Genomic DNA, 25,225 nt, shown 5'->3' with positions numbered 1-25,225 from the left:
AATTAGCTGGGTGTGATGATGTGCACCTGTAATCTCAGCTACTCCAGAGGCTGAGGCAGGAGAATCTCTTGAACCTGGGTGGCGGCGATTGCAGTGAACCAAGATCTCCTTATCATTGCACTCCAGCTGTGGGTGACAGAGCAAGCTGAAAGAGCCAGTGTGCTTATACAAAGGCTGGAATGTAACAAAAGTTCACCAAGACTGTTGCCCAGGCCTTTCCTGGGCCTTAAAGCATGACAAAATAACGAAGGAATTCTTAACAGGACCCATTTAGGATTAAACAAATTTTATTGCAGGTCTGAAGAAACACCCCAAGCTTCCATAAACAAGTTTACTGGGGGTCTGAAGGAACGCCCCAAACCTCCATGATTTAGCAGGAGACAAGATAAGGGTAATCACCTCATAGCTGGACCCATTTAGATAAAGTAAATTTACTGAGGTTGCAGAGGAAGGTCTTCAGGACTCAGACCTTAGTTATAGATTAAAAGAAGTTAATCAGGGCCGGGCAAGGTGGCTCACGCCTGCAATCCCAGCACTTTGGGAGGCCGAGGCGAGCGAATCGTGAGGTCAGGAGTTCAAGACCAGCCTGATCAACACGGTGAAACCCCCGTCTCCAGTAAAAATACAAAAAAAAAAAAAAAAAAAAAAGCCGGGCATGGTGACACATGCTTGTAATCCCAGCTACTCAAGAGGCTGAGGCAGGAGAACTGCTTGAACCCAGGAAGTGGAGGTTGCAGTGAGCCGAGATCTCACCACTGCACTCCAGCCTGGGAGACAAGAGCGAAACTCTGTCTCAAAAAAAAAAAAGTTAATCACTATATATGTTTGTAGATGAATGCACACTTACATGTAGACATATAGCTTAGAAGGTACATAGGCTCTGGAAAGCTTTGTAATTTAGAGTTGGTCTGGCAATATTTTTCAGGCCTCTCCCTAAAACTGGTTACAGAAATAAAAACTTCCTTCTTTCCCATTTCATCTGCATCTCGTTATTGGGCCGCAAGAATAAGCAGCCCGAACCTTAGTTTGGTCCGGGAACAGTCGTCCATCACTGTTTTGCTGCCTTGTTTTTTTCTGATCTCCTCAGCTCAAGCTACTGGGTCAGTTTGACTTATTACAGATCATAGGCATGCGAGGAAGAAGAGGTTTGAGGAACAAGTGGTTCTCCATCCCAGTGCTCTATTAAAAAAAAAAAAAGTATTTTATTGAACTGCAGAGGAGAAGGAGCTTAATTTTTTAACATTTATTTTTTTCCTTAGTAACAAGTCATGCAGAACCAATTATTACTAGTTTGAATTGAGGAAAATATGGTTGCTAACAATAACAAAAGAACAACCCAATTTAAAAAATGGGCAAAAGACTTGAATAGACATTTCTCCAAAGAAGAAATACAAATAGTCAGGAAGCCCATGAGATGCTCAACATTGCTAATTATTAGGGAAATGCAAATCAAAATCACAATGAAACCACTTTGGCGCATTAGAATGTCTTTTGTTTTAAAAAGAAAAGAAGTGTTGATGAGGACGTGGAGAAATGGGAACACTTGCACATTGCTGGTGAGAATGTAACATGGTACAGCCACTATGGCAGTTTCTCAAAAAATTAAAAATAGAACTACCATATGATATGGCAATTCTTTTTCTTTTTTCTTTTTTTTCTTCTTCTTATTATTTTTTTGAAATAGAGTCTCACTCTGTGGCCCAGGCTAGTATGCAGTGGTGTGATCTCTGTTTACTGCAAACTCCACCTCTGAGATTCAAGTGATCCTCCTGCCTCAGCCTCCAAAGTAGCTGGGATCACAGGCATGTGCCACCATGCCTGGCTAATTTTTGTATTTTTAGTAGAGATGAGGTTTCACCATGTTGGCCAGGCTGGTCTGGAACCCCTGAGCTTAGGTGATCCTCCCACCTTGGCCTCCCAAAGTGCTGGGATTACAGGCATAAGCCACTGTGCCCTGCCCCTGATCTGGCTTTTTTTTTTTTTTTTTTGAAATGGAGTCTCACTCTGTTGCCCAGGCTGGAGTGCAATGGCGCAATCTTGGATCACTGCAACCTCCGCCTCCTGGATTCAAGTGATTCTCCTGCTGCAGCCTCCCGAGTAGCTGGGACCAAAGGTGTGCACCACCACACCACACCTGGCTAATTTTTGTGTTTTTAGTCACCGCACCCAGCCTGATCTGACAATTCATTTTTTTTTTTTTTTTTGAGATGGAGTCTCACTCTGTCACTCAGGCTGGGGTGGTGCGATCTTGGCTAACTGCAACCTCCACCTCCCAGGTTCACACCATTCTCCTAACTCAGCCTCCCAAGTAGCTGGGACTACAGGCGCCCGCCACCACGCCCGGCTAATTTTTTTATATTTTTAGTAGAGACGGGGTTTCACCGTGTTAGCCGGGATGGTCTTGATCTCCTGATCACGTGATCCACCCGCCTCGGCCTCCCAAAGTGCTGGGATTACAGGCGTGAGCCACAGTGCCCAGCCTGCTCTGGCAATTCTTATGGGTATATGCCGAAAAGAATGGAAAGCACTGACTCCAACAGGTATTTGTGCACTCAGGTTCATAATAGCCAAAAGGTAGAAACAACAGATGAATGGCTAAACAAAATGTGGTATACACATATAATGCAATATCATTCATCCTTTAAAAGGAGGAAGATTCTGACACATATGACAACGTGGATGAACCTTGAGGACATTATGCTAAGTGAAATAAGCCAGTCATGATGTAGCCGGACAAAACCCCTCAGACACCGAGATAGTGAAGGGAGTGGCTTTAATCAGCTGGGAGCATCAGCAGGCTAGCGTCCTAAAATCCGAGCTCATCAGGTGCTCAACTTCTGTCCCTTTCAAGGGCTCACAACTCTAAGGGGGTCCGCGAGGGAGGGTCATGATTGATTGAGCGAGCCAGGGGTTACCTGACAGGGGCTGCAAGCACTGGTGGTCAGAGTGAAACAGAACAGAATGGGAGGTTTCACAGTGTCCTTCCACACAATGTCGGGAATCTGTACATAACAACAGTTGCCAGGTCAGGGGTCGAATTTTAACTACCAGGCTTTTCCTGGGCGCTGGGCTACCTGCCTTTAGTTTCGCTTCTCTTTTCTTTTCTGTGTATAAAAAAACATAAAACAGTATGAGAAGGTCTCGCTCTTCCCTCAACGCAAGAACAAAATCTGTGTGATTCTACTTATACGAGATTCCTAGAGCAGTCAAATCCACAGAGACAGAACGTAACCCGGTGGTTTCCAGGAGTTATGGGGACGGAGGAATGGTCGGTTGGTGTTTAATTGGTATGGAGTTTCAGTTTGGGAAGATGGAAAATTTCTGGAGATAGATGGTGGTGAGGGCTGCACAGTAATGTGAATGTATTTCATGCCACTGCATTCTACACTTGAAATTGTTAAAAGAGTAAATTTTATGTTATATGTATTTTACAATAAAAAAGAGGCTAGGCCTGGTGACTCTTGCCTGTAATCCCAGCACTTTGGGATGCTGAGGTGGGCGGATCACCTGAGGTCAGGAGTTCGAGACCAGCCTGGCCAACATGGTGAAACCCCATCTCTACTAAAAATACAAAAATTAGCCGGGCGTGGTGTCGCATGCCTGTAGTCCCAGCTACTCAGGAGGCTGAGGCAGGAGAATCACTTGAACCCTGGAGGAGGAGATTGCAGTGAGCCGAAATTGCACCACTGCACTCCAGCGTGGGTGTCAGAGCCAGACTCTGTCTCAAAAATAAATAAATAAATAAATAAATAAATAAATAAATAAATAAATAAGGCCAGGTACAGTGGGTCACACCTGTAATCCCAGCCCTTTGGGAGTCTGAGGTGGGCAGTGTCACGCACGTCCGTGTGAAGAAACCACCAAACAGGGTTTGTGTGAGCAACATGGCTGTTTATTTCACCTGGGTGCAGGCGGGCTGAGTCTGAAAAGAGAGTCAGTGAAGGGAGATAAGGGCGGGACTGTTTTATAAGATTTGGGTAGGTAAAGGAAAATTACAGTCAAAGGGGAGTTGTTCTCTGGCGGGCAGGAGTGGGGGTCACAAGGTGCTCAGTGGGGGAGCTTTTTGAACCAGGATGAGCCAGGAAAAGGAATTTCACAAAATAATATCATCGCTTAAGGCAAGGACCAGCCATTTTCACTTCTTTTGTGGTGGAATGTCATCAGTTAAGGCAGGGCAGGGCATTTGCACTTCTTTTGTGATTCTTCAGTTACTTCAGACCATCTGGGCATATACGTGCAAGTCACAGGGGATGCGGTGGCTTGGCTTGGGCTCAGAGGCTGACAGGCAGATCACTTGAGCCCAGGAGTTCAAGACCAGCCTGGGCAACAGGGTGGAACTCTTGTCTCCACCAAAACAAAACAAAAAATAGCTGGGCATGGTGACATGCACCTGTAGTCCCAGCTACTCGGAAGGCCGAAGTGAGGGGAGGATTGCTTGAGTTCAGGAGGTCAAGGCTGCAGTGAGCTGAGATCGTACTGCTGTCCTCCAGCCTGGGCAACAGAGCCAGACCTTGTCTCAAAATAAATAGATAAATAAAAATAAGTTAATTCATTAAATGAAAACTGATGATTCAGAAAGGAACAAGCAAACAGAAACCCAATGCCAGTCGCCATGTTTGGTGCTCTGCTTGCTTCTCTTGTGAACAGCAATGTGCAGAAGTGGTTCTGCGGACTCACTTGCAACCTAAATTTTGAGGTCAAAGTCTCTCAGCTGTGAAATTCTGCCGGGTGCTGGGGGACAGTTTTGGAGCATAATCCTCCCAGTTGGAGAGGAAGTATTTTCTGGGGAAAAGATAAGGCAGCAGTGGATGAAGCACTGGCCGGATTTGAGGAGATGACCTGATGGGGCCCCCGTGGGAGAAACTGACTGTTAAATGTAGGAAGGGGAAAAGCAGCAAAGAGATGGACTGCAGGGCCTTCACCCCCTTCTTGGACTCTGTCTGCAGCTCACAGTGGCCCCCACGGCTCTCCAAGGTTCTGGCCACATCCCTAGGCTTAAGGAAGAGGAAAAGAAAGTTCCCCTCGTGCCTCAGATCCCAGCCCTGCACTCGGTCCACCATTCCCACCAGTGATGTCAGGAAAATGCCTTGCCAGCAACCCAGTGCTCACCTCTGCATGTGCTTACCCTCATGCACATCGCAAGTGTGTCCAGGTTACTGTGGGATCAGGCTGGGGAGAGGTGTGCTGGTGGCAGCTCCCATCGTAATCCCCCACCCTTCAAGCCTCCCTGCCCCACTTCTCCCCTCGACTACCTGTTCTCCCTAACTCATCTCTCCCCTCTGCCTCTCCCCTCTGGGAGGTTTACATTGCTATCCACCCACTTTCATGACTCCACCCACTCTGCTTCCATTTTAGTTGTTTCAGTGTGGGGTTAAGAGCTGAAGGACAGGCTGCCCCCTTCCCCGGGAGCTGCTGGGGCTTTCGCTGGGCGTGTGCCCACCCAACCACTGTGAGCTGTTGACCTGGTGATGTGCATTCTCTGGGAGAGGCCATCTCCCTTGTTTCCTCTCTGGGATTCCTCCTTGGAGTGCTGGAAGGTGAGAGGGAGTGACGAGCAGGCAGGGGCTGGGACTGATAGACACCCGGGAAAGCCTTCCAGTACATAACCCTGATGCAGGAAGACCTCCTTTTATCATGTTTGTGGCTAGGAGTTGGGGCTTCTTGGATTTTCCTCAAGGCTCCCCTAAGAATCCTTTTTTCTTTTATTTCCTTTTTTTTTTTTTTTTTTTTTGAGATGGAGTCTTCGCTCTTGTTACCCAGGCTGGAGGGCAATGGTGCGATCTCGGCTCACTGCAACCTCCGCCTCCCGGATTCAAGTGATTCTCCTGCCTCAGCCTCCCAAGTAGCTGGGACGACAGGCGCCCGCCACCACGCCCAGCTAAATTTTATATTTTTAGTAGAGACAGGGTTTCACCATGTTGGCCAGGCTGGTATCAAACTCCTGACCTCAGGTGATCCACCTGCCTCGCCTCCCAAAGTGCTGGGATTACAGGTGTGAGTCATCGTGCCTGGCCAGAATCTTCTTTCTTTTATTGAGTGTGTGTCTAAAAGAGATTTCAAGTTACTGGTGGCAGCTGGAGACCCTACTGTTAGTGAGCAACGAAAATAACCATCAGCTTCTTTACCCCGCAGGTGCTAGGCGGAGAGGAACACAGGCCAGGAAATACTAATGATGATGATAAAGAGCTCCCCAGGGGCTGGATGTGGCGGCTCAAGCCTATAATCCCAACTTTCAGGAGGCCAAGGTGGGAGGATTGCTTGAGCCCAGGAGTTTGAGACCAGCCTGGGCAACATGGCAAGATCTTGTCTCTACAAAATATAAAAAATTAGGCATGATGATGTGCGCCTGTGGTCCCAGCTACTTGGGAGGCTGAGGTGGGAGGATCGCTTGAATCTGGGAGGTCGAGGCTGCAGTGAGCTGTGATTGTGCCATCTGCACTCCAGCCTGGGCAACAGGGCAAGACCCTGTGTAAAAAAAAAAAAAAAAAGTCCCCAGGACCCAAGGAAGCTGCCCAGAAGTTTTCTGAAGAGGCTCCCTGCTGCAACTCTGAAGAGAAACAGGCTGTGCTGGTGCCCCTGCTTTAAGGACGCTTGCAGCTTTCTCCTGCTATCTCAGTAAGGTCTGCTGAGCACTGCACTGACTGCTCCCAGTCCCCTCTCAGTGAAGACGTCAAGAAGCAGCAGCCAAGCAGCAGTCACGGCTGCCTCCCAGCGGCCCCGGCTGTAATCTTCTGTTCAAGGGGCCCACACCAGATCTCAGCTATAGAAAGCAGACAGGCTTCAGCTGCCCTAAGAGCTGGTTCTGCGGCTGGTGACTCAGCGGGAGTGGGGGCTGGGGGGAAGTGGGGGTTGGGACTTGGGGCCTGAGGGGCCAGCACTGGTGACAACAAAGTCCAGGGGATTTTGTGCAGAAGACAGGAAGCTGAGTCCCAAAAACAAGCCTAGCAGCGGAACTGCAATCGAATGAATCCCCAGTAATTCCATTCATGCCACTGAATCCTCCCTGTGGGTTCAGAAAAACAGATTCCTGCTTCATGCTTCCTAAAAATGCAGCGCGAACCAAGGTCTAAATTCCACAATGAAGTGACCCCTCTCTCTCTTTTCCGCTACCCACCTTCCCCCCGACCCCACTCCCACCCCCAAGTCCACAAGAACAGAGTGATGTGGGTGGAGATTTTCCTTTATTTGTTTTTATTTTGGAGAGGAAGGGCTAGAGCAAAAAGATGATGCCGACACACCAGGCACTAGAATGACCCCTGCACATGCAGAACACATGGACACTCACGCTGGATTAGCGACTGAGCAAATGTGCCCCGTGGAGAGAATGTCACCAAAGCTGCAAAAGCTCCCCGCCGCCAACTTTTATTAGTTTTAAGAGCCACACCCACCCCAGATCTCCCTGTCATTCTCAGTAAGCAGACCTCCTAGGAAACTGGGCTTTTACTCCTGTGGGCTCAGTGCCACATCCCCTCAAATAAACACGCATCCTCTAGAGCAAAAGGGACATTGACAGGATGCTGGAATGCCAAGAGATGGGATGCTTCATTTTTCATTATCCACCAGCTTGGGAGAAAGGCCGCCTTCCATCACACCAGTGAGAGGTGGGAGAGAGCCGTCGGGCCCTTTCCCGTCTCTCAGGCCTTGTGCAACACGGCCCCGGCTGCTCACACTCCAGCCCTGCCTGACTTGAAACAAACCCAGTCAGTAGCCTTCCACCCCTCGCCTTGAGAAGAAGACATTTGAGAGCTCGCAGATATAGTGCAACCGATGATCCAGATCAACATCTTCTCTTGCTCAGCTTCTGTCCTATCCAAAGGTCTAATCCTGCTCCCCCAGGGGGATTTCTGAGGTCTGAAACCCCCAAACCTGACTCCAGGTCTTCCCAGCAATGTGTGGGCCCCATGGAATGTATGTATTTCATTGCAACAACCCCTCACCACCTGACCTTCCTGCATTCTCCCAGAGCGGTCTTGGGTTTCTCTCGGCATCTCTCCCCACGGCTTGCTGTGGTGTTCTGACTTAGAGGTGTCCAGGGTGGCGGGGAATTGTCAGGTACCTTTGCTTTCTGTCCTCTCCTCGTCAGCCGTCTGAGCGTTGCTGACAGCACGAAGCTGCCCCTGGGCTGCAGGCTTCACCGAAAGGACCAGGCGTTTGCGGAACGTCTCGCAGAGCACGATGTACACAAAGGGGTTGAGGCAGCTGTTGGCGTAGCCCAAGCTGATGGCCGCATTGTACAGGTAGACAAAGGTGAGGGTCGGGCGGCTGATGGACAACTGGGTCAGCTGTAGCACATAGTAGGGTGCCCAGCACACAAAGAAGACCAGGCAGATGGCGATGGCTGTGCGGGTCACCCTCTTTGTCCGCAGCCGGATGCTGCGCTGGGAGGCGGGGGCCACTGAGGACGTCATGCGCTGCAGGATCCTCACGTATGCGGCCGTGATGACCACGAAGGGCAGGGCAAAGGCCAGGAAAAACTGGTACAGGGTGAACCAGTAAATGTCAGTGTCCGGGTTGGGCAGGCGGATGCCGCAGCCCACTGCACCTCCTGGGAAGGGGATGAGTCTGGCATATAGCCACACGGGGGTGATGCTGATGAAGGAGAGGGCCCACAGGAGGCAGATCACCAGGGTGGCCACAGACGGCTTCCGGAACTTCGTGGAAGAGATGGGGTGGACGGTGGCCAGGTAGCGGTCAATGGCCATGGCGGTCAAGATGTAGGTGCTGGTGAACTGACTATTGGCATCCATGGCCGTGATGAGGGTGCACATGGTCTCCCCAAAGTGCCACACCCCATTGCCCATGAGCTGGTGGATCATGAAGGGCATGCCCAGGAGAAAGAGGAGATCCACCACCGAGAGGTTGATGATGAAGATGTCGGGGACATTGTTGCACCAGTGCAGCTTGGACTTCTTCACGACCGCGAAGATGACCGTGGAGTTCCCGACGATGCCCAGGAGGCAGATGGTGCCGAACACCGAAGGCATGATGATGTTGATGTAGGAGACACTCCCTGAGCGAGGGGGTGATCCTGGGGACAGAAGGAGCAAGTGTCGGCCGTTTGACATGGGCTCTGCTCTGAGAACTGACATCCTGCTGGCATGCTTAGCCTCCAGCGACCCACCGTTCATCTGGAATCCTCTCCCGCCATTCTCCCTCCCTTCACCGTTGCTGATCTTGTTTCCTTTCCCTCCTCCATGGATTTCCTGGTGAATCCTACCAGAGTCCCCTGAGCCACCCGTCTTGCAAGGACGCAAGAAGCCTGCCTCCTGCAGGCACCAGAGGCAAGAACCACAGCTGTCTGCAGAGATTACTCTGTGCACCCCGGGCTTCACCAGGAAACCTCATCAAAATAGCCAGAAGGACATAAAAGTAAGTGTGTGTGTATGTGTGTGCGCACGTGCTTTTCCTATGTGTAGCCCTGAGTGTTTCATTTTGGAAATCTCTGGTTGGAAACGGTGTACTGATTCTTGGGCATCTCTGGGCGACTGTCTTGTAGAGGCTTTTGCCGGCTGTGCCCCGGTCAAGTCAGCAGCCCTCCCTACCCCAGGCTTCCTAGCGGGGATTTCCTTGCTTGGTATCTTCTGAGCCTGGGCTTCTGGAGTGAAGCAGAGACAGAAGCTGTGTGTTGCAGCTTAGCAGCCTGAAAAAATTATCCACATAAGCCTTTCCTCTTTTCCTTCCTTCCCTTCTCCTTCAAAGCTGGAATCCCAGGGCACTGCAGCTCTGGAAATGTCAGGAAGCTTAATTCACCAGAAAAGTTAATCCCCTCATGGCTCCGTGAAGTCTTCCCTTCCCAGGGCCTCTCTCAGGCGGCAGTAAGGCTGTCTCAGACCTCATCACCCAAGTGCGAGTAAAAAGCTGAGGCTAACAGTGCAGGAGTGAGCCCCCAGCTGTCTCCCACATACCACCCTCCAGCTTCTCTCGCTTGCTTTTCCAGCCTGGAATTTTTTCTGCCAAGCCTCTTTGGAACCCAGCCGCGAGCCTTCCCCTGCTGCCTGCGGCTGGCCCCACTTCCTTGCCATTCTGAACATGCCTTCGCCCCCTGCTCTGCTCCTACCCATCTGCCCCTGCGGACCCTTGCCCCCTTCTCCCCTGCCCCTCTGAGTAAAGCAGACCACAGATTTTGTCCCCAAGAACTGTGATAAAGTTTCCCAAGCAGTTTAGCTCGGGGGTGACACCTTCCCATTTTCCACCCACAGCCCAGAGGAGGGAGGACTCCCAGTCAACTCACCTGCTGAGGTGAGGTTATCGGGGCCATCAGAGGTGTTGCTGGTGTTGGGACCAGTGGGCAGCAGCGAGGCTTCCAGGTCCATCCAGCCAGTGCCGGTCGCCTGCTCCCACAACCGAGCTGAGCTCCCCTCCACCCACGCAGGCTGCGGCAGCCTCCAGCGCCTGCCACCTTGTCCAGGAGCACAAGCCCCGCAGTCGGGAAGGGGGTCTTCCTCGGCAGCCTGGCAGCCACTGCCGCCTCCAAACCCAACTGCCCTCCCTACTCCCTCCTTCGCGGCTCTCACTGACATCACCTAGACACATTAACATTCGGAGGCAGCTGCACATTAACCTCTTCAGTCCCAGGCTGTGGCTGGCTTCCACTTCTGAATGCCTGCAGAGCCCCAGGGCCCTGGGGAAGCTGGCAGGGACTGGGCACAGGCAGCCCCATCAGGAAAGGGATCTCCTTCCCACTGACACTTGGGATTGTCTCGTGTGCTTACAGGGGCCGCTGCTTGTCTTGCATGAGGATCGAGGTCTCCGCAAAGGCAAACGGACAAAGCAAACAGGCTGCCTCCCTTTGGAGGAGACAGTAGCTTGGCTTAGTCCCTATCCCAGGTACGGGTGGCTGGGCCACATGGCAGGGTCCAGGGGGAACTGTGCACAGAGCTTGGGAATCAAAGGCTTGGACTGCAGCAGGGCTGCCCCCCACGCACACTCAGGGCACCCTCGGCCCCTTCTCTGTGCCCTTACGGCTTCCAACCATCTCGCTGGCTATGCTGCCAGCGTCCTGCAGAAGTAGTTGAGGAGTTGGCTGCTGAACCCTTGCCTAGCACTCAGAGGTCACGCAGGTCACTCCATGCTGGCCATAGCCAGGACCTCGGGGACCGGAAGGGGACAAACTCCCGTCTGCATGGGATCTGCCTGGACCAGGCTCGCAGAGGTGTTAATTTTCTAAATGCTTTGAGGTCCCTGACGTTTGGCCTGGGACTCTTTGAGACAAATATCCAAGCATGATCCCCCAAAGAGATCATCCCAGAGGAACAGCCTCAGCGGCAAAGGCGTTGAGTGAATTTTCCAAGGAGGCATCCCGTTGCCGGCCTCTGGGGCCCTCACAGACAGGAGCTGCCACTGCACGCACTGCCGGACTCAGGAGCCAGGGACTCAAGGTTCACAGATGGATCCCTACATGTGTCCTCTGTCTTGTTTACTTATTGGATTCATCCAACAAACATTTATTGAGTACTTACTACCCGCCAAGCACTCTTCTAGGTTTTGCAGTAAAAAAAAAAAAAAAAAACGGGGGGTGGGTGATAAAGTCCCTGATCTCATGAAGATTGCGTTCAAGTTGGGGGGAGACAGAAAACCCCTCAAAGACAATTCATGATATTGGCGATTACTATGAAAAACTTAAAGCAGGGTGAGCCGGCCCCTGAATATCAGCAGAGATGGAGGTTGCTATTTTATATAGGATTGATCGTTGAGGAAGGCCTCACTGAGAAGCACTTCCAGAAAAGTCCTGAAGGAAGTGAGAAACCATGCTTAGAAATATTCCAGAGGACCAGCATTCCTGGCTGTGGAAATCGCCAATGCAAAGGCTGTGTGGCAGGAGTGTGCAGGGTGACTCTGGAGAACAGCGTCGGGCCAGGTGCAGTGACTCCGCCTGTGATCCCAGCACTTTGCGAGGCCAAGGCAGGCGGATTGCTTGAGCTCAGGAGTTCAAGACCAGCCTGGACAACACTGTGAAACTCTGCTCTACAAAAATTAGCCAGGCATGGTGGCAGGTGCCTGTAATTCCAGCTACTTAAGCAGCTGAAGCAGGCAGGAGAATCGCTTGAATCCAGGAGGCAGAGATTGCAGTGAGCTGAAATTGGGCCACTGCACTCCAGCCTGGGCGACACAGAAAGACCCTGTCTCAGGAAAAAGAAAATATACTTCGCATAAAGATAACTTACGATATTGGCAATTGCTGTAAAAAACTTAAAGCAGGGTGAGAGGGCCCGCGAATACCAGGAGAGGTAGAGGTTACTCTGGTAGAGGATTGATCATCAAGGAAGGCCTCTCTGAGAAAAGTCCTGAAGGAAGTGAGGAAGCATGCTTAGAAATATTCTGGAGGACCAGCATTCCCGGCCATGGAAATTGCCAGTGCAGAGGCCCTGTGGCAGGAGTATGCAGGGTGACTCTGGAGAGCACTGTGGCTATAGTAGAGATTAGCAGAAGCTGACATCAGAGAGGAAGGAGCAGGCAGGGAAGATTCTGCCAGGTTTGCCAGCCAGTGTAAGCACTTTGGCTTTTCCTTTAGGGGAAACGGGAGTCACCAGGGGGTTTTCAGCTGAGAAAAGACATGATCAGACATGTTTTGATCAGTCTGGGCCAGGTGCAGTGGCTCATGCCTGTAATCCCAGCACTTTGGGAGGCTGAGGCGGGAGGATTGACTGAGGTCAGGAGTTCAAGACCAGCCTGGCCAACATGGTAAAACCCTGTCTCTACTAAATATACACAAATTAGCCAGGTGTGGTGGCAAGCACCTGTAATCCCAGCTACCTGGGAGGCTGAGGCATGAGAACTGCTTGAACCCAGGAGGCAGAGGTTGCAGTGAGCTGAGATTGCGCCATTGTACTCCAGCCTGGGTGACAGAACGAGACTCTGTCTCAGAAAAAAAAAAAAAAAAAAAGAAGCTCTTTGCGGTCAAGGAAGGCCTCACTGAGAAGCACTTCCAGAAAAGAAAAGTCCTGAAGGAAATGAGGAAGCATGTTTGGTGGGAGGTGATTGGATCTTGGGAGCAGATTTCTCCCTTGCTGTTTTTGTGATAATGAGAGAGTGGTCATGAGATCTTGTTGTTTAAAAGTGTATAGCTGGCCAGGTGTGGTGGCTTATGCCTATAATCCCAGCACTTTGAGAGACCGAGGCAGGCAGATCACCTGAGGTCAGGAGTTCGAAACAAGCCTGGCTGGCATGGTGAATCCCCGTCTGTACTAAAGATACAAAAATTAGCCAGACATGGTGGCACATGCCTGTAGTCCCAGCTACTCGGGAGGCTGAGGCAGGAGAATCGCTTGAACCCAGGAGGTGGAGGTTGCAGTGAGCCGAGATCGCGCCATTGCTCTCCAGCCTGGGCAACAATAGAGAAAATCCGTCTTTAAAAAAAAATAATAATAATAAGTTCTAGAAATGAACAGTGATAATGGCTGCACAACATGGTGAAAGTACTTAATGCCGCTAAACTGGACACTTAAAAGTGGTTAAAATGGTAAATTTTATGTTATGTATATTGTACCACAATATATAAAGTGAAGAGGCAAATTTTATGCATATTTTACCATGCACAAAACATCCCAAAACTCTGCAATGGTCATCCCAGCATCCCCACCTTATTATCGTAGACCGTTTCGTGGAGCTATCCCAGAAGCATGTTAGAACTGGCTCCAGCTACATCCTGCGTTACAGAATAGTGCTCCCCTGTCAATAAACTATCTCCTTTCTTTTTAAATTAATTTATTAATTTATTTTTTGATTTGAGACAGAGTCTGGCTCTGTCACCCAGGCTGGAGTGCAGTGGTGTGATCTCAGCTCACTGCAACCTCCGCCTCCTGGTTCAAGTGATTCTCTGGCTTCAGCCTCCAGAATAGCTGGTATTACAAGCATGTGCCACCATGCCCAGCTAATTTTACTAGAAATAGAGTCTCACTATGTTGCCCAGGCTGGTCTTAAACTCCTGGCCTCCAGTGATCCACCGACCTCAGCCTCCCAAAATACTGGTATTACAGGCGTGAGCCGCCACACCTCGCCTACTCATTTTATTTGAGACAGGGGCTCACTCTGTCATCCAGGCTGGAGTGCAGTGGTGAGATTTCAGCTCACTGCAACTTCTGACTCCCTGGTTCAAGTGATCCTCCTACCTCAGCCTCCCTAGTAGCTGGTACTATAGGCACAAGCCACGACGCCCAACTAATTTTGTTTTTTAAAAATTTTGTAGAGACGAGGTGTCGCTATGTTGCCCAAGCTGGTCTTGAACTCCTGAGCTCAAGGGATCCTACTGCCTTGGCCTCTTGAGGTGCTGGTATTGTAAGCATAAGCCACCACGCCTGGCCAAAACTATCTCCTTTCAACCTTATATTTGCATCATGGTCTAGCACCCTTGAGATCTACTTCTGGCCGGGTGCGGTGGCTCTCACCTGTAACCCAGCACTGTGGGAGGTGGAGGCCAGAGAATCACTTGAGCCTAGGAGTTCAAGACCAGCCTGGGCAACACAGTAAGGCCCTCTCTACAAAAAATTAAAAATTAGCCAGGCATGGTGGCGTGCGACTATAGTTCCAGCTACTTGGGAGTCTGAGGCAGGAGGATTGCTTGAACCCAGGAGATTGAGGTTGTAGAGAGAAGTGTTTGCACCATGGCACTTCAGCATGGGTGACAAAGCAAGGCCTTCTTTAAAAAAAAAAAAAAAAATCCATTCCCATACATAGTTCCCTTTATTTCTCCCAGTCCTTATTGGCTGGTCCTGGTCCTCATGGGTGGACTATTTATCCAAAAGCAGAAGCTGTATTTCCCATCCCAAGCTACAACACTGAGCTCTGACCCGTTATTGAGTCGGAAGCAATGACAGGCTCTCTGCTCCTCCTGTTCGACTGACAGCTGCATCTTCTCATGCAGTGCCAATTGTGTCCCTGAGGCACCAAGGTAAAAGTCAGCTAGAGTAAACAGATTTGGACATATTGGGTGCCTGGTCACCAGGGCTGCTTTTAACTCTAGCAAAATGGATATTGTTGCCATCAATGACTCCTTCATTGTCCCCAGCTACATGGTCTACATATTTGAGTATGGTTCCATCCATGATAAGTTCTACAGCACCATCAGGCTGAAAATGGGAAGCTTGTCACCAATGGAAATCCCATCACCATCTTCCAGGAATGAGATCCCACCAAAATCAAAAGGGGTGATGCTGGTGCTGATTATGTTATGGACTCACCAGTGTCTTCACTACCATGGAGAAGGCTGGGACTTACTTAGATGGGAGAGCCAAAAGAGTCACCATCTCTGCCCCTTCTGATGCTCCCATGTTTGTGATGGGCCTGAACCATGAGAAGTATGGAAACAGCCTCAAGATTATCAGCAATGCCTCCTGCACCACCAGTTGCTTAACCCTCCCAGCCAAGGTCATCCATGACAACTTTGGCACCGTGGAAGGACTCATGACCACCGTTCATGCCTTCACTGCCACCCAGAAGACTCCTGATAGTACCTCCGAGAAATTGTAGTGTGATGGCTGCAGTGCTCTCTAGAACATCATTCTTGCCAAGCCTGTGGGCAAAGTCATCCCCAAGCTGAATGGGAAGCTCACTGGCATGGCCTTCCGTGTCCCCACCACCAACATGTTGGTCATGGACCTGACCTGCCATCTGGAGAAATCTGTCAAATACAGTGACATCAAGACGATGGTGAAGCAGGCATTGAGGGGGCTCCTCAAGGGCATCCTGGGCTACACTGAGCACCAGGTTGTCTCCTCTGACTTTGACAGTGACACCCATTCTTCCACCTTCAATGGTGGGCCTGGCATTGCCCTCAGCAACGACTTCGTCAAGTTCATTTCCTGGTATGACAGTGAATTTGGCTGCAGCAACAAGGTGGTGAACCTCATGGTCCACATGGCCTCCAAGGAGTAAGAGCCCCAGGCCACCAATCCCAGTGAGAGCACAAGAGGAAGAGAGGGGCCCTCAGCTGCTGGGGAGCCCTGCTGTGCTCAGCCCCCACCATACTGAGCATCTCCCCTCAACACAGTTTCCATGTCAGACCCCTAAAGAGGGTGGGCCTACGGAGACCCACCTTATCATGTGCCATCAATAAAGTCCCCTATTCCTTGCCCCCCAAAAAATAAGTCCCCTGTACTTCTGACTGTTAAGAGTCAGGAGAAGAAGCAATGAGAGGAAATGAGTATATCTGAGGATAAATATCCTCTTGCAAGTCAGTTGAATCCTAGCATGACTTCCAGACAAAGGCAGGCTGCTCTCCTCCAGCAAGGGAGAGAGGGTTACTTTTGCTGGCCTGGAATGTTCAGGGTGTTCAGAGAAATCTGGGGGTTCGATGTTCTCAAGTACATCCAGATGTCCCCTCCTAGGCATCAGGGTTCCAATCCTTTCCTATGAGAGGCTTAACTTTGGCATTGGTGATGCATTAGGGCTGCCCATATTCCATCTTTCTTGCAACTCTGCAACTCTTACAATTAGAATCTGGGTCTTATTCTCAGCAATGTCTGCCTTATTGCTGCAGAAGATGAGGGTCTCTAATTGTTGCTTTGAAGGCCTTCTGGCTTTTGTTGTATGTCCTGAATTGACAGTTGGCTATCTGACTCTGCCTTTTTTTTTTTTTTAATCTGTTTTTTTTTTTTTTTTTTTTTTGAGACAGAGTCTCCCTCTGTCACCCAGGCTGGAGTGCAGTGGCCTGATCTCAGCTCATTGCAATCTCCACCTCCCAGGCTCAAGTGATTTTTGTGCCTCAGCCTCCTGAGTAGCTGGGATTACAGGCACGTGCCAGATACCCAGCTAATTTTTATATTTTTAGTAGAGACGGGGTTTCACCATGTTGGCCAGGCTGGTCTTGAACTTCTGGCCTCAAGTGATCTGCCCATCTTGGCCTCCCAAAGTGCTGAGATTACAGGTGTGAGCCACTGCACGCAAAGTCTGCCATTTTTTTTTTCTTCAAGGCTTCCAAAGCAGTTAACAAAAACCAGCTAACTCCATAGTCCTTATAATGACCACAGCTTCCACACTATTCACATCTAGAGCTACTGCATGGTTCAGTGTTTCCTCTTCCACTTACACCTCATTTCAACCAGCCACAGGTAAGAGTGTCAATGTGATGCTGCTGCACACCAGGCCAGGATTGTTGAGCCCCCTATTTACCACCAGCAATGGGATCCTTGTTGGCTTCTGACTGGTAATTGATATATTCCAGAAACGCAATTGGATGGAGTTGTGGGGGAGGTCCCCTTCTTTCTACTGTCACCCCTGGTACCAATTTTCTTAATTTGGTTTTCTCTAAAAGCAGTGCTTGAAACAAGGACTTGTGTGCAGTAGTTTATTTTAGATGTGATTTTAAGGAGCAGGTGTCAGGGAACAGAGTGAATCAGGGAAGAAGGAAAAGCCAGGATAAGGGTATGTTGCCACGTTTGCTGCTGTGGGCAATGGGGGCTCAATTTGTCCAGGCCCTCCTAGGAAGTTTAAGAATGTCTCTCAACTGGGCACAGTGGCTCACACCTGTAATCCTAGCATTTTGGGAGGCCGAGGTGGGTGGATTGTCTGAGCTCAGGAATTCAAGACCAGCCTAGGCGACACAGTGAAACCTGTGTCTACTAAAATACAAAAAACTTGCCAGATGTAGCAGCGTGCGCCTGTAGTCCAGCTACTCCAGAGGCTGAGGCAGAAGAATCGCTAGAACCCGGGAGGCGGAAGTTGCAGTGAGCCGAGATCGCACCACTGCACTCCAGCCTGGGCAACAGAGTGAGACTCTGTCTCTTAAAAAAAAAGGAGGAAAGTCTGGGACCTCCTCCCTCTTTCTCGGGTAGCTGAGGCATGAGAACCACCTCTAGGAGGCAGAGGTTGCAGTGAGCCAGAAAGGTGCCACTGCACTCCAGCCTGGGCAACAGAGCAAGACTCTGTCTCAACAACAACAAAAAAGTTCTGTTTTAGGCCAGACACGGTGGCTCACACCTGTAATCCCACCACTTTGGGAGGCCAAGGCGGGTGGATCACTAGGTCAGGAGATTGAGACCATCCTGGCTAACATGGTGAAACCTTGTCTCTACTAAAAAAAATACAAAAAATTAGCCAGGTGTGATGATAAGCACCTGTAGTCCCAGCTACTCAGGGGGCTGAGGCAGGAGAATGGCATGAACCCGGGAGGCGGAGCTTGCAGTGAGCTGAGATCCCACCACTGCACTCCAGCCTGGGCAACAGAGTGAGACTCCATCTCAAACAAAAAAAAGTTTTTGGGAGGCCGAGACGGGCGGATCACGAGGTCAGGAGATCGAGACCATCCTGGCTAACACGGTGGAACCCCGTCTCTACTAAAAATACAAAAAAACTAGCCGGGCGAGGTGGCGGGCGCCTGTAGTCCCAGCTACTCCGGAGGCTGAGGCAGGAGAATGGCATAAACCCGGGAGGCGGAGCTTGCAGTGAGCTGAGATCCGGCCACTGCACTCCAGTCCGGGCGACAGAGCGAGACTCCGCCTCAAAAAAAAAAAAAAAAAAAAAAAAAGTTCTCCTTTAGACATGCTACATTTAAGATGCCTATTCACTTCCTAAGGGAAGTGGTGGTTAGTAGTTAGATATAAGAGTCAGAAGTTTTAGCTGGGCGTGGTGGTGCATGCCTGTAATCCCAGCCACTCAAGAGGCTGAGTCAGGAGAATTGTTTGAACCTGGGAGACGGAGGTTGCCATGAGCCGAGATTGCGCCATTGCACTCCAGCCTGGGCGACAGAGCGAGACTCCGTCTCAAAAAAAATAAAATAAAATAAAAATTCAGGGGAGAAGTCGTGCCTGAAGATATAAATTTTTAAATTTATTTTATTTTTTATTTAGCAATTTCAAAAGCTCACAGAGATATAAATTTAAACTGAGACTGGATGAGCTTACCTAGGGAGTAAGTGTGAATAAAGGCGTTGTGAGGACTGAGCTCTTGGGCATTCCAAAGTTTACAGTTTGGGAAAATGAGCATTACTGTCCAGTATCTCCTCCTCTTCCACATGCCACAGTCTTCCCATCTCCATTCACTCATCCATCCATCAGACAAATCATTACACAGCATCTACTACATACCAGGCACTGTGCTAGGCTCTGTGGATACAGTGAGGAGAAACGAGCAAGTGCCTGGTATTACGTAGCTTAAACTAAAGTGGGAAGAGACAAATAATGACGAGCAAGCTAATAAGTGAACGAGGTGTCCTTTTCGGGTTCAAATCCAGACAAATCCATGTAACTTAGTCACAAAGGGATTTAGGTAGTTACAAGATCATGGCTCTGGAGTTAGGCCATCTCTGCCATTATCTGCACTACCAAAATGACCGAGCTGGGTTAGAGGAATTTAAACCAAGACTGAGCAGCACGGGAAGCGGAGAGGCGTGGGTCTGATCTCTCTGGCCTTTGAAAGCTAGGAGTGAAGTTGGGAGGAGTGAACACTGAGCACGTCAGTCCACAATGCCAGCTACACAGGCTGATTACTGACTGTTGTGTCACTGAGGAAATGAATAGGGTGATGAGAGTGGGGGTGAAGGGGTCTTTTAGAGAGGGAGTTAAGGACATCCTCTTTGAAGAGTTCGGGTAGCATGCTCAACACCCATTCTACTACAAATGATGACTTTAAACCAGTGAATCAGCAGCCATCTCATTCCTCTTTGCAGTGACTGTTTTAGGGGTGAGCATGTCTACTGGACACCCGTGTGCCTCTCTTCAGGTCCTCTTCACCACACCTAGCTCATAGTTCATCCATCCACCTGCTCTGGCACAGTCCCTGACCAAGTCCAGGTACAGGTGCAGATATAGCTGTGACCTCGCGGTGCTGTGTGCCTTTTACCCTCTGTCTTGGGTCTTCTCTGTTGCTGCCACAACTTAGAATCTGGGAATCCACCGAGTGCCCTTGCAGGAACAACCCAGAAGTGCAGGGAGAGTTAACACTCCTTAGAGGAATCTTTGACCAATGTAGGGTGGAAGCCATGGATAGAAGCTTTCCCCAAAATCCCCCAGGACATACCATCCTGAGGCATATTTTTTTTTTTTGAGATGGAGTCTCACTCTGTTGCCCAGGCTGGAGTGCAGTGGTGGGATCTCAGCTCACTGCAAGCTCTGCCTCCCGGGTTCATGCCATTCTCCTGCCTCAGCCCCCTGAGTAGCTGGGACTACAGGTGCTTATCACCACACCTGGCTAATTTTTCGTAGCTTCCCAGTAGTCCCATAGGTTAGAGCAATCAAACACTTTTAGCCCTGGCCAACTGGAAATCATTGCTTTGTTGCCATCTGCTTCCCTGCTTTGCTCCTCTACCCTCCTTCCTGGTTCCTAGGATCGCACTTCCCAGTAAAATACCGACACACCCCCTTTGTCTCAGACTCTGTTTTCTGGGAACCTGAGGCTAAAGCAGCATGTGATTTATTCTTACCAGTGACAGTAAAGGAGAGGAGTGTTGTGGTGAGAGGCATTTGGTAAAGATTTCCTTGTTCTTGCAAAGAAGATACAAGAAGAGATTGTCTCTTTTGCCGCCCTTGAAATTTGTTGTGCCTGGACATGGCACTGGTGTATTAGTCGGTTCTTACACTGCTATAAAGAACTCCTTGAGACTGGGTTACTTATAAAGCAAAGAGGTATAATTGGCTCACGGCTCTGCAGGCTGTGCAGGACGTGTGCAGGAAGTGCAGCTGGGGAAGTCTCAGGAAACTTAAAATCATGTTGGAAGGTGGAGAGGAAGCAGGATCATCTTACATGGCGGGAGCAAGAGGAAACAAGCGAAAGGGAAGGTGCCACATACCTTTTTTTCTTTTCTTTTCTTTTCTTTTGAGATGGAGTTTTGCTCTTGTTGCCCAGGCTGGGGTGCAATCCTCCAACACTGGGGATTACAATTTGACATGATATTTGGGCAGGGACAGAAATCCAAACCATATCAGTTGAGAACAGTTGCAGCAGTTGAAAGTATCCTCATTGATGGAACCCATCTGGTTGTCAGAAGGAAACAGAACAAGCTCAAATGGGGAGATGCAGGAGAGTTTAGTAAAGGGCCTATTTGCCAGGGTTTGGACATAGCTAACGGAAACCAACAAGGAATGCTGGCCAGCCTGCTGGGGCTGTGAATAGCAGAGAGCCACTGCCATTCCCAGGCCTGGGGGCTGAGGGAAGGGGAGAAGTGGGCAGAACCCAGAAAAAGCAGTCAAAAAGCGAGGGAGCCCAGCGCGGTGGCTCACGCCTGTAATCCCAGCACTTTGGGAGGTTGAGGCGGGCGGATCACCTGAGGTCAGGAGTTCGAGACCAGCCTGACCAACATGGAGAAACCCTGTCTCTACTAAAAATACAAAATTAGTCAGGTGTGGTGGCACATGCCTGTAGTCCTAGCTACTCAGGAGGCTGAGGCAGGAGAATTGCTTGAACTTGGGAGGCGGAAGTTGCGTGAGCGGAGATTGTGCCATTGCACTCCAGCCTGGGTAACAAAAGTGAAACTCCTACTCAAAAAAAGAAAAAAGTTAAAAAAAATACAAAAATTAGCCAGGCGTGGTGGCTGGCACCTATAATCCCAGCTTCTTGGGAGGCTGAGGCACAAGAATCTCTTGAACTCGGGAGGCAGAGGTTCCAATGAGCTAAGATTGTGCCACTGCACTCCAGCCTGGGCAATAGAGCAAGACTCAGTTGCCATCTCAAAAAATAAAAATTTTTTAAAAAGTGAGGGGGCCAATCAGCAGTAACCTGGCAGGGAGCAGTCCAAAGGAGTAAATAATCTGACCTCACTCTCCTCTTGCCCTCTGACCTCTGTCTGTTGATGCTGTTCTTGAGGGTCAACCTCTTGTGGCCCAGGGCAGGTTGGAAAGGGAGAAAAGTGAATTTGAAGGGGCAAATGGAAAATCAGCCCACTGATACAGGAGGAGGCGTTCAAGTTGATATCATTGTGTAATTCTTGAAATAACTAATTATTATTTTTCTTTTGAAACAGAGTCTTACTCTGTTGCCCAGCCTGGAGTGCTGTGGCGCCATCTCAGCTCACTGTAACCTCTGCCTTCTGGGTTCAAGCAATTCTCCTGCCTCAGCCTCCCAAGTAGCTGAGCTTACTAGTGTGCACCAACACACCCGGCTCATTTTTGTATTTTTAGTATAGACAGGGTTTCATCATGTTGGTCAGGCTGGTCTTGAACTCCTAGCCTCAAGTGATCTGCCCACCTCGACCTCCTAAAGTGCTGGGATTACAGGCATGAACCACTGTACCTGGCCAACAACTAAGTATTTTGTTATCCTCTGTCAATCCAGATAAGGAAACTGAGGCAAAATTAATATAGAGAGTCATTTGGGCCACGGTTGAGGACTATAGCCTGGAAAACACTGAGAAGTGCTCAAAAGAGAGGCTTGAGTTTTTAAAGGGGATTAATCAGGAGAGGGGGCGATTGCAGAGTTGAGTTTCAAGGATGCTCTCTGGTTTACAGAAATAACACTGGTTAGTGACTGGCTGTACACTGTTGTGTACAGCTATAGGGAGTTGTGTACAGCTATAAGGAGTTGTGTACTGGCTATAGGGAGTGAGTTACAGTGTCCAGCGTATGGTGTTTTATGGCTACTTGGCATCAGTCAGTCTAGAGCCCACACAGCAAGTGGCTTCCAGAGTTGATTACTTAGCTGGAGGGGGAGTGAGACATGACTGCTGTCACATTTCCATCCCTTTCTGGGCCTGATAATTTAAAGAGGGCTCACAGCCCGGAAAACACTGGGAAGTGCTCCAGAGAACCAAGGAGAGGCTCAAGTTTTTAAAGAAAAAAGGATGAAAAGTTGCTTTTCTTTTCTTTCTTTCTTTCTTTCTTTTTTTTTTTTGGAAACAGGGTCTCACTCTGTTGCTCAGGCTGGAATACGGTGGTGTGATCTCACCTCACTGCAACTTCTGCTCCCCGGGTTCAAGTGATTCTCCTGCCCCAGCCTCCCATGTAAGCTGGTACTACAGGCACCCACCACCATGCCCGGCTAATTGTGTGGTTTTTATTTATTTATTTGGCTCTGTTGCCCAGACTGGAGTATAGTGTCGCGATCTCGGCTCACTGCAACCTCCGCCTTCTGAGTTCAGACATTCTCCCGCCTCAGCCTCCCAAGTAGTTGAGATTACAGGCGTGTACCACCACACCTGGCTAATTTTTGTATTTTTAGTACAGGGTTTCACCATGTTGACCAGGCTGGTCTCGAACTCCTGACCTCAGGTAATCCACCCGCCTCGGCCTTCCAAAGTGTTGGGATTATAGGCATGAGGCACCGCACCCGGCCAACGCCCGGCTAATTGTTTGTATTTTTAGTAGAGACGGGGTTTCATCACATTGGCTAGGCTGGTCTCAAACTCCTGACCTCAAATGATCCACCCACCTCAGCTTCCCAAAGTGCTGGGATTACAAGTGTGAACCTCCGTGCTCGGCTGAAAAGTTGCTTTTCTTTCTCATCTCATTTAACAGATGAAGAAGCGAAGTGCCACAGGTTGGGTTTTCTGGGAGCAGATGCTGGGGTGGAGAGAGGAGCACCAAATATGTCTGTGGGGTGAGCACTAGCCAAGGAAGAAGGGAAGCACATCGGGAAGGGGTCCAGAGATTGTGATGCTGACCTGACAAGGGCTCTGCCAGCCCAGTGGGAAGCCCCAGAGCAAGGCAGTCCAACGTTAGGCAGAAGCGGCTGGGCCCTGGCACCACAGCCCTGCCTAGTCGGTGGCTGGGAACCACCCCAAGAAGCGTGTGATCCCAGCTCAGAAGCTGAGACACGGCTTCTCCAAAAACCAAAAATAGAACTACCATATTATTCAGCGATCCCACTTCTGAGTCTATATCCAAAGAAAATGAAATCAGTATCTCAAGACGATATCTGTATCCCATGTTTATTGCAGCATTACTCACAACAGCCAAGTTATGGAGTTAACATAAGTGTCTGTATTAGTCAGGGTTTCTCCAGAGGAACAGAGGCAATAAGATATATATGAAAGGGGATTTATTAGAGGGAACTGGGCCACGCAATCACAGAGGCATAGTCCCACAAGGGGCTGTCTGCAAGCTGGAGAACCAGAGAAGTCAGTCGTGAGGCTTGGTCCAAATTTAAAAGACTCAGAACCAGCCAAGCCAACAGTGCAGCCTCCAGTCTGAGACCAAAGGCCTGAGAGCCCCCATGAGGCTGCTGGTACAAGTTCCAGATTCCAAAAGCTGAAGAACCTGGAGTCTTGTTTTCCAAGGGCAGGAGGAGTCAGAGGCAGCCAGCTCCAGGAGGGAGCGAGGGAGGGAGAGCATGAGCTGAGTATCCCCATTCTTCTGCCTGCTTTGTCCTAGGGGTGGGATGGGATTGGGGGTGGGCAGCAGATCGGATGGTGCACACCCACACTGAGGGCGGGTCTTCCTCTCTCAGTCCACTGAAGCACACATCAATCTCCTCTGGGCTGGACGCCAGGGCTCATGCCTGTAATCCAGCACTTTGGGAGGCCAAGGGGGTTGGATCACCTGAGATCAGGAGTTCAAGACCAGCCTGACCAACACGGTGAAACCCTATTTTTACTAAAAATACAAAAACTAGCCAGGCATGGGGGCAGGCACCTGTAATCCCAGCTACTTGGGAGGCTGAGACATGAGAAATCACTTGAATCCAGGAAGCAAAGGTTGCAGTGAGCCAAGATCATGCCATTGCACTCCAGTCTGGCAACAGAGGGAGACTCTGTCTCAAAAAAAAAAAAAAAAAAAAAACTCCTCTGAAAACACCCTCATAGGCACACCCAGCAACAATGTTTCACCAGCCAACTACGCATCCCTCAGTCCAGTCAAGTTGACACCTAATATTACCCATGGCAAGTGCATTCCTTGTCAACTTGGCATCCACACACATCTCCTTAAACCATACTTAATCTCCCAAAGTAAAGACAGTAACAAGGTCATAATTCTGCCTAAATGAAACAATTACCCTGTGCACAACTGAAAACGCACTAAACCGATCCCCCAGAAGAGGAGGTAAAGTTCTTGAGTGATATTTATTCATTATTCCGTAACTTGAATAGTATGATGTAAAATTAACACTTCTTAGGCTGGGCTTGGTGGCTCATGCCTGTAATCCCATCACTTTGGGAGGCTGAGGCAGAAAGCTCACTGGAGCCAAGGAGTTCAAGACCAGCCTGAGCAATATAGTAAGACCCCCGTCTCTACAAAAGAATAATTAAAAAATTAGCCAGGCATGGTGGTATGTGCCTGGAGTCCCAGCTACTTAAGACACTAAGGCAGGAGAATCCCTTGAGCCCAGGAGTTCAGGGCTGTAATGAGTCATGATCGTGCCACTG

The 25,225-nt window shown here is 49.7% G+C and overlaps 1 protein-coding gene and 1 pseudogene across 1 annotated transcript; one reads left to right on the top strand and one right to left on the bottom strand.

The window, feature by feature from the left end:
• Positions 1-7,162: 7,162 nt before the first annotated feature.
• Positions 7,163-10,975, bottom strand: MCHR1 (melanin concentrating hormone receptor 1). Its single transcript, XM_023221909.2, has 2 exons — positions 10,232-10,975; positions 7,163-9,028 (listed from the first exon to the last, which is right to left on the bottom strand). Exons 1-2 carry the CDS (start codon positions 10,518-10,520, stop codon positions 8,049-8,051), a joined length of 1,269 nt encoding a protein of 422 aa, XP_023077677.1. The 5' UTR covers positions 10,521-10,975; the 3' UTR covers positions 7,163-8,048.
• Positions 10,976-14,755: 3,780 nt separating this feature from the next.
• LOC111548975 lies at positions 14,756-16,094 on the top strand (annotated as a pseudogene).
• Positions 16,095-25,225: the final 9,131 nt, after the last annotated feature.

The sequence above is a fragment of the Piliocolobus tephrosceles genome, chromosome 19 (assembly GCF_002776525.5).
Source record: "Piliocolobus tephrosceles isolate RC106 chromosome 19, ASM277652v3, whole genome shotgun sequence".
Classification (NCBI taxonomy): domain Eukaryota; kingdom Metazoa; phylum Chordata; class Mammalia; order Primates; family Cercopithecidae; genus Piliocolobus; species Piliocolobus tephrosceles.
This window is presented reverse-complemented; position numbering and strand designations above follow the sequence as displayed.

What these genes read in the sequence shown, in the direction of transcription:
- MCHR1 (XM_023221909.2), bottom strand. Translation starts at nt 10,520, where the DNA reads ATGTCAGTGAGAGCCGCGAAGGAGGGAGTAGGGAGGGCAGTTGGGTTT. An exon ending in CGATAACCTCACCTCAGCAG is followed by an intron (nt 9,029 to 10,231) that starts GTGAGTTGACTG and finishes TTCTGTCCCCAG; the next exon opens with GATCACCCCCTCGCTCAGGG.